The following is a 9,359-nucleotide window of genomic DNA, read 5'->3' on the forward strand; positions in this document are numbered from 1 at the left end:
TGGAAGCCTGAGCTTCCGTGTACAACACCCAAGATCAAACATTCATACAAAGTTAATAGCTCCAAGCCAGATTCTGGAACTACCAAAAGACCAAATAACAGTGGTTAGTCATTTGTTGCTTCCAGCTGGGAGGCAGCCTGCTTGTTCTGCCTGATTGACCTTGGCACAAACGTAAGGCCACGAGAGCGACGGTGGCCAAAGGTTACGCTTGCAGGCGTAGAATCTGCTGTGCTCAACTTCGATACAGCAGAGGTGAGGTCATCAATCTTCTGTTCGACATCCATTTCGTTCTCCTTGGCCTCCTTATGCTGCTGCTTGCTCTCTTTCAAATCATTATGAGCATGTTGCTTCGGCCGATACCTCCAGTTTGTTTGCCTTGCACCTTTTCCATCGACGTCCATTGAATTGTCCCTTGTCTCTTCACCCTTGTGAGCAGTCTGCCTCCTCTGGGACTTTTGCCGCTGACGTTGGGAGGCCCGTGCCTTTTTGAAGAACTCAAATGATTTGGGAAATTGATGCTTATCAATGAGATGCTGCTGCCGACTCTTGTAACTCTTCAATTTCATGCCACAACCCTCCACCAAACACTCATACTGTTATGAAAAGTTGCAGGTATCAAGATACACGGTGATTTGTGAGACTAAAAAGCACTTCTGTAAATTTGCAGAGAAAACAATGCTAATGTTATATAAAAAGCTTATAAGCAGTATTAGGAAACTATGGTGACTGATTCTGATTTTAATATTACAGATGATTTGAGCTGATCAGTCTACGTTCTAAAAAGACGCTATACTTGAAATCCTCATCTGTAAGTTTCTCTACAATTTGCGAATATGTAAAAGTAATCCATTTGTGTAACTGATAAACAAACATATGACCATTACCACTGGAAAACCACGGGCAACTTTTGCTTGGAAATACGAGTCGTGTGTCTCAGAAACATGGATGCTCAGCAACCTCGAAGTTGGATAAACTCGTGAACATACAGAGCATGAAGCAGTATGGCGAGTGACATAGTGGACCTCAAACTCCTCCAGACAACCTAGATGGGCACCACAACCGGCAATTGGGCAAAACACTGTGCTGCAAGAGTTTTTAAACACATGAGAAAATGAATAGGAAAAAATGTAATATGAGAAAGTACTCACTGCAGTGCATAGAACACAACATCTTGATGTTAGGAGAGTTTATTCCTTGTCTTGCATGAGAAGCCTTTTGGCCTTGAAACTGGTGACAAACATGCCTCATCAATCTATCCTAAGGGCCTCTGGTTAACTTTAAATAGACTTTTCCTTCAGTGTTACAGTAGGCAACTGTCTTGAAGGTGAGCAGACAATGTCTGGTTCTAGTTATACAGAAGGCACTTCCATATTCTTCTGTGTTGGTAAGACCAACCTATGTGACAAGTGACAGGGAATTCAAGGAGTAGGAAGCTCCTTTGGCGAAAAGAAGCATAATACAATGAGTCGATGAGAGAGCGTTCATGTAGAGTACACCTCAAAGGAGCGTCCATGTAGCTTTAGAACCCAAAAGACAAAAACTCAAGGCAGTGCGAAATAAAGATAATATGCTGATGTAGAGACTAAATCCTTGAGTAAGAGAACAAGCTGTATTTGATAGACGCCAAGCATTCTAGAAGGGAAGAAAACGATGCGACTTCACTAACACCATTTATGGGATGGATAGGTTGGCATGCTGAACTATTTTGTCCTTGTGTTTCCTGCTACCGGCAGATTGTGCGTTAGGATGGTGCTTGTAGGCAGTGCCATGTCTTCCATTTACCCTCTTTTATTAGTCATATATGAGACCAAGCCTCTAAATTGTAACGGACATAAAACTGCAGTTACCAGGCATCAGGACCTAATGGTTACGTATCATCACAATTTACAAATTATGACCCGACCCCCCCCCCCCCCCCCCCCCCCCCCCCCGGCCCCATATAACAAACCCATAGTTTAGTACCCAACCACAAGTTATCGTTGCTGAAACTGTATTGTGAATGAAGACCACAGATGTATGCATCTGATGCAGAAACATAATCCGCACTAATCTCAGGCATTAAAAGTAGGAGCCTGACTAAGTAACTTCTAGTTGCCTTTTATCAGTGATAATATGGAAACCAGACAGAATTTCAGCTTAATTATTAGCTAAGTATGGTGTTCTCCACTAGAGTCCCTACAATGGTTCATCAATGTCAACAAAGGTAAGTTCTTACCACGTGCTGGCTACTTCCATCTTCTCAAGCTGGTTGCGGTCATCTTCAGAGAGATCCAGGGCAAGCTTTCATGGCAAACAAAGAACAAAAAGTAAGCAGAAATTATGTGCAAGCCTTGCACAACAAATTAACGAAAGGAGTCGACAAGCTGAAGGGAGCATCTAATTTCAGAACATCGAGGGTGCTCTATCATGGTCACGGAACACGAATGGATAGCATCAATTCACTGCTAGAGCTCTCCGTAACTTCAACCCTATGGATCTGGACCAACCGCCCTACAGTACAGAGCACTAGGACCCGTACAAGCACCACCAGGGATCAGCGTGCGTTGAAGCGGGAGGCAGGATAAAGGGATGGGAAAGGGAAGGGAGATTAAAACGTACGTGCTTGGCCAGGAGCTCGCGCTCGAGGTCTCCAGCGGCGAAGAACGGGTCGTCGGGGGCAAGCCGCCGTCGTGCCGCCAGCCAGAACCCTAGCTCCGGCCCTGTAACCGCTGCCGCCTTGGGCGCCGCCTCGGCCTCCTCCTCCATGGCGTCGTCGGGCTTCTGCTGCATCCTGTCGATCCGGGCGGTCCTCACCGAGCCTCCGCTCGCCGCGTGAGGGAGAGAAAGGTAGGGGAGAGGGGAGGAATCAGGTTCTAATTCGAATTGCGGCAGAACGCCGGCGAGGAGAGGAGAGAGGTGGGGTCTCCGTGCGCGTGTGGAGCTGATGGGATGGAGAGGAGTGCCCGATCCGTTCGTGGGCCGCCCGTGCGCTGGGAAAAAGAGATCCAAAGGCCCATTGACGCTGATAAAAGGTAACCATGGGCTCATTTAGGCCTCGTTGCATCTGGGGCAGGTTAGCCCAGGGACGCGATGCATCGTTTAGGCTCTGTTGGGCATAGAATACCTTCTAAAACGGGGTTCTATCTATGATCACTTTTAGACTACTACTCCCTCCATCTGATTTACAAGGTGTAGTCTATATATTTATTATGTATGATTATTATAGAATTATAATTATTGGATAGTACTTTTGATTATGAACCTATAGTATCAAGTTTGTATAACAATAGTTAAAAAATGTTGACCAAATTATTCTCAAAGTTTAATATGTTTGACTCTTGACATAGATGAAATGCCTTATAAACTGGACCAGAGGGAGTATAAGCTTTTCAAAAACCAAACAACTCCTATAAACCAAAAACCTATAGTGAGCTTTTAGCTTTTGGCTTTCGGAAGCTTTTAGGCTATTGAAACATCCAAAAGCTCACATAAAACACAAACAAACAGACCCTGAATCTACACAACCACCATTATTTTTTGGGACTTTACATGCCACTTTGATTGGCAGGGAGTGGTTGAGGTCTAGATCGTTAGCTATGATAGCCTTGAGCTCCTTGAGACGTTTCACTAAGTTTTTTTTTGTTACCACGAGGTTGGAAGTTTTCTCACAAAGAACTAGTGGATTTGTGCACAACCTTGACTATTTATTGGAGCTCCCATGGCACATTATTTTACAAGTGGTTCAGATTTGGATTTTTGGCTATGAGATCCTTGAGATTTTTTTCCTCTCAAAGGTTTCATTGCTCTTTTTTGGGCGGTGTGCATTGGATCACAATCCCTTGAGCCCCATTGATGCGGCAGGCTATTGACACTTGCTGATGGCATACTTGGTGATATTGGGTGTGCCATGCCGAAGGCGACCCCATTTCTGCATATTTTTCTTTTCCAGGAGTGACAAGAAAAATATGAGAAAAAAATCATGATTTATTGGGCATGAAAGAGTTTTTCAATGTAATTCCTCATTAAAAAACCATACACCTTAAACCTCATGATAGGTTTCCCTTGTAAACAAAAAAAAAGGCAGTCCTTTTAGTTATAAAAAGATGTACTCCCTCGGTCAAAAAAAAAAACAATATAGGAGTTCAAATTTTATCCAAAAAAACGCAATCCTAGAGGACAGGCTAGGGTGTCAGCTGCTAAAACCCACTTAGCAATAAAGCCTGCATCCCTATGCGTGGACACGGTGCACTCTGGACCACTCGTTTCAGCACTACCCCACAAGTCCTGTTCCCAGCCAACTCATTTCAGCCACTCGTGAAGTTTCTTTAGGCGGGGTCCACTGAAGACAAGGGAAATAACTAGGGGTATTTTCATCATTTAGGATGTATAGTTGGTTTCCGTGCTCAATCCTAGAATTGCATTTTTTTATAGGACCAGGGGAGTACACTAAGATCACTCTTAAACACTCTCCTTGGCATTCCCTCAACCACTTCTCAAAGCTTGTTATTCTTCCACGGATTCAAGAAAGCTCCAAATGAGCCGGAGAACACTATGGTCACTCGGATTTACCATAACGATAGTAAACCAATATTGTGAATATATATTTAGGATGCATGTGTTACTACTGTTGTAAAACATACGGACTCTATCCTATAAAGAAAAGAAAAGGAGGAATCATAATCCTAGTCTATTTGTATGTGGGCTCTTACCAAACTTGTAGACCTTGGTAGGACTATATATACGTGGGAGCTCTATGTTGTAATTACTGATATTGAGAGGAATAAAAGATTAGTCTCACGTCTCTTGGGTCTATATGTTCTACTTTCATTTACTATGTTGATCCTGAGAGACGGAGAGAGAATGGTACTAACCGCTGGCAACATGTTTTATAACATGTTATCAGCATGACAAGCTCTTCGTCGATATCGCCTTTGAAGCCGTCGTCGATCTTTGATGCCAGTGCTGGTACCGTCGACGTCCCGCCGCGACTACTTCGACGACATCGACTTCCCCGATGTTGTTAGCGTAACAGATCTGCTACCTCTACCTGCTATCGATCTGAACTACATTGACATGCACCATTGCTGTCAAACAGGCAGTTCTACAACAATGTCAAACGCCCTACACGGTATGTATCGACTAACCACTGCTCTACGCGGCATATGAGATAGATCAAATCGGCATGCTTTAAAAGGTTTGGAAAAGATCTCGCAGATTCTTTTATTGTGCTAGCCTTCGAGCTAGTCTATGCTTTCCAATGTCATATAGAATCTGTACGTGCAGTACATATACATACATGCAAGAAGTATGACGAAATATGATCTGCTAGACGCTAATGGATCAATCTGGTAATCTTTAATTTAATCTCATATACATGCATACGTCCATGAAGTACGTTACGTGAGTTATCCTATAAACAAATTAAACATGCAAGATACTACCTAGTGTTCTCCATGGGCAATGGGACTTTTTCTCGGCAGGTCCCACGTATGTGTCGGAAGGATAATTCCGAAGGTTTTGAAAATAGTACTCGTACTTAACAATTTGCTGTGCGTATACTTTGAGGTGCATGTATATCCGGCCGAGTGCAAGCCCCGTGTGGCTGTGTTCTGCTGTTTACACATATGGCCGATGTCGGATACACAGCAGGAGGCAGCCGCACCTACCCCACGGCGCCAGCAGGAGACAGGTGTCGGTATGTTTTATCATACACTCCGTCAGGTGCGGTGCATTCTCCGATAGACTGCCTGAGTGTGCTACGGTTTCGACCGACACTTCGCCTTAAGTGACGGACGCTCCGGTATGAACTGGTCACTTTTAGATTGCTGGGTTATAGTCCTCTATAATTCATCGGACACTTCATGGGATACCGAGGACACTCCATCAGTGCACAGGTTAGCTAAAATTATCCTAAGTCTGTAAGATGTCTTGATGGACGATTTGGTGGTGATGTCAGATGATCCGCTAAAACAGGCAGTGCTCGGTTTTGGGGTTGGCATAGGCACAAGTCAGATTCTAGTTTTAATTATAAATGCACATTAGGATGGTCAAAATGATTGCCTGCATTGTAAAGGTTTCCGGGTTGTTACACCTACTACGATGGAGCATGAGTAAAATGGTAGAGAATGGCGAGATGGGTGCCCTGGCTGCCCTTATATAGAGTTCAGAGCTAGGGCCTATACAAAGCAGTAGGTTTTTCTGACCGAAGGGCTGTGAGCCTAAGGGAGGCACTAGCTAACTTGGCTTGCAAGCTACGCCGTCTTGTAGTGCACGTCTAGGCCTGGTTGTCGTCACTGTCCTGTGGCCACATCATGACATGGTGTGGCATGGCGCTACTGTGTTGACTGTGGCGGCACTGTAGGCATGGTGGTGGTTTGCTAGTCGTCCTATGCGACGTGGTCTCCGCCATAGTCTTTGTCATTGCCTCCTAGTTTCCTGGGACGTTGTACAGGAGTTGGTAGCTACCCCTAGGTCGTCGTTTGTCTTGTTGGCGAGAGGAGCTGAGGGCCACGATCCCGATTGTTAGGGTCGTGGCTTCCACCGGTCTGGATGGCCTCTAAGTCAAGGCCTTCATCGTGGTTTCCATCCCATAGTGGGTGGAATCGTATATGCGTCTTGTCAGGCCATATTTGGCTGGTGGTTATCGTACTAGTCGTCACCGCTTTGGGCGGTGTTGTCTTGTCTAAGTTGTGTGGCGCAGGGATGGCGTCTGATCGGATCGAGGTGACCGCTGTCCCCTCGGTCCTTATAGGGTTAGATTGGCATGCCTACCCTTGTCAGAATAGGAGTGCCTGGCTACGCTCGACCTCTCCCCATTCTTCCCAGGGGTTAGGGCAGTGGAGAGGTCATGCATTTCTCGTACGCTGTGCGGCTAAGTCTGATGATGGGGTCATGGCTGGCCCCCACCTTAGCGCTTCTCCTAGTTTTCCTGGATCAGCTAGGCCTCAGTTGTTTGGGCTCTTGCTGGCTGATATGTCATGGGCTGCTCGACCTGCTAACTAATAGATGCCTTGAGACATCCTGGGGTTATAACCCCGATAGTCGCCCCCAAGTGTTTTTGTGATCATGAAGTGATTATGAAAGTGCTGAGATGCGTGTGTATTCATGCACGGGTTCATAGTCGTGGCCTATTAGAGCTTTGTCGCTCGACCCCTCGCAGGTTGGTGTGTTCAATGCAGTAGGTGCCCATTATGTTCGGCCTTATCAGGATGTCCTAACAACGTGGTGCGTGACTGCTGAGCCTTGTTGTGCTAGTGTGCCATGTTTCGGGGTTTGTGACCCAGGCAGGGCCAAGTGGTCTTGTCGACCCTATTGCGGCCCTTCCTTTAGGAGGGCCTCATTTTCCCCATCCTCCCATGGGCATCTATCTTTGGCTATGGCTTCCCGTGGTGTGCCACACGGCGTGGGGTCCGCCCTTGGGCCTATAAATGGGCGCCTCCTTCTGTTGGAACCACTCATGGTTGTGATTATTACAAATCATTCCCTGCCTTCCTGCTGAGAGAGTGAGGAAATGGGAGAGAAAAGTTCAAGGAGAACCACATGGTTCCCGTCATACGTCCCTCTAGGGGTCGATAGTGGTGGCAAGAGCTAGTGTCGCCCCTTCCAATAGCTGGTGCTCGAAGGTGCTGAGCCGGGAGAGGGTTCTACAGGGTTTTGGGTCTCCCTAGAGGCAATGAGCCCCCGTGCCTTGAGCCTGGGGTCATGCCTTAGTCTAGGGTCGCCAGAAGGGCCTTAGTGGCCTAATTGGCATGAGGTGTCATCTCCCCAACCCCATTTTTGTATGGTCATGGGCCTTTTGTGATCATGCATTGGCTCGTAGGTCTTGGACCTTTTTGCTTTTTCCATGTGATCATGCCGTGATCACACTTTGGGTCCCACATCGCTTTGTGAGGAAGACTCTATTGTGGTACCTTGGCCATCTACTTCATCGATCTCTCCTAGAGAGGTTGCAGACCTCTAACAGTTTATCAGTCTCCATAGCAGGCCTTAGGTCTAAGACCAGGGGCGTAGGGAGGAATCGGTCAAGGCTTGGCCCTAACTTCTTATGGGGCCATGGGGACCCAAATCCATTCTTCCCTAACATCCTTGCCGACCTTGAGAGGTCGTGTTGCCTTGTTACAGGCGGGTTTGGTTTTGCCCCACACGGGGAGAGGCATGTCGACCGTAACCATCCTGTCGGAGCGGTGCGCCTCATTAGGGTCGACGGGTAATCCGAGCAGAACTCGATATCCTCCCCAATCGACATGGAGTTTGGCTATGCCTCATAGATAGATGTCCTATAAATCATAGGCCATCAATCCCGTTGGTCCCCAACTGTCACCCCCCTAGAGGGGGTCAACCCAAGAGACTTTGAAGCAGACGACTCGAACATAGGGAGAGATGGTTGTGTGGCTTCACACCACCGATTAGAGCCATAGGGGACCATCTCCATCCTGTCCCTATCCCTTTTGTAGCCTTGATCCCTTCTAAGGATAGGTCTAAGAGAGGTTTTCCTAGATATGACACAGGGTCATGGTCACGGTGGGTCATTCTGCGCACGATCTTGGGGGGGGGGTCGGCCTCTCCTATCACATCGTGGCATAATGGCGCCCACTCGCAAGCAGTTGTGCACCATGGGACGCGGTCACACAAGTTGAAGTGATCAGGAAAGAGTGGGGATGTGTGCAGCTTACTAGGTTCACGCCAGTGCTTGGGCGACCATTGCTCCACCTTCCCTCTGATCGCTTCACCTGCTCTGTGTGATTTCCAAGGTGGTTAGTAAGTGAAAGTGAATACGCGTGCGCCCGAGGTATCCATCATGACTAGTTCCTATGGCTATGAATTGGGTGATCTAATGAAGTGGGGGGATTTGTCTCGTTCTTCAGCGCTTCCCCTGTCGCTTCTTCCCTCTTGCCTTCGTGCGCTCGTGGCTTCATTTCCTTTCAACACGATGGATCATGGCGAGTATCCACGGGAAGATGTGCCGGGGGCTGGTGGTCCGACATCACGTCTCCAAGTTTTGCTGCACGAATAGGGGTGAGCGTTTAAATGATGTTTTGAGTTTGATGCTAACCTAAGTTGACCGTGAGCCCTCCTCAGGGCTAACTCCCATGCTACTTCGGGATGCACTACTGGCGTTGCCCTAGTTGAGGCCCCATCGGTGGTGGGGTTTAGTTCATCTTCGTTGTCTCTGGGCAGCCATCGAGAGTTTTGTTGTCTCATCCACGAGGCAGATGAAGCTCACTAGTGGTTTTCCATGGCTGCCCTTGAGGCGAGGCGGCTGGTGCTCGACCTTGATGTCGCTAAGGTTGCTCTCGCCTCCTCAGAGGGTGAGTTTGCTGCCACATAGGTGGCGACCACCGATGCCTAGGTCTACACCATAAGTAAGGGTTTCCCTCATC

At 47.3% G+C, this 9,359-nt stretch overlaps 1 protein-coding gene across 1 annotated transcript; it reads right to left on the reverse strand.

Annotated features, from left to right (window-relative positions):
- Nucleotides 1-7: 7 nt before the first annotated feature.
- LOC136485022 (uncharacterized) lies at nucleotides 8-2,937 on the reverse strand. The gene is made up of 4 exons (XM_066481972.1): nucleotides 2,599-2,937; nucleotides 2,216-2,280; nucleotides 885-1,083; nucleotides 8-593 (listed from the first exon to the last, which is right to left on the reverse strand). Exons 1-4 carry the CDS (start codon nucleotides 2,767-2,769, stop codon nucleotides 105-107), a joined length of 924 nt encoding a protein of 307 aa, XP_066338069.1. The 5' UTR covers nucleotides 2,770-2,937; the 3' UTR covers nucleotides 8-104.
- Nucleotides 2,938-9,359: the final 6,422 nt, after the last annotated feature.

The sequence above is a fragment of the Miscanthus floridulus genome, chromosome 10 (assembly GCF_019320115.1).
Source record: "Miscanthus floridulus cultivar M001 chromosome 10, ASM1932011v1, whole genome shotgun sequence".
Lineage (NCBI taxonomy): Eukaryota > Viridiplantae > Streptophyta > Magnoliopsida > Poales > Poaceae > Miscanthus > Miscanthus floridulus.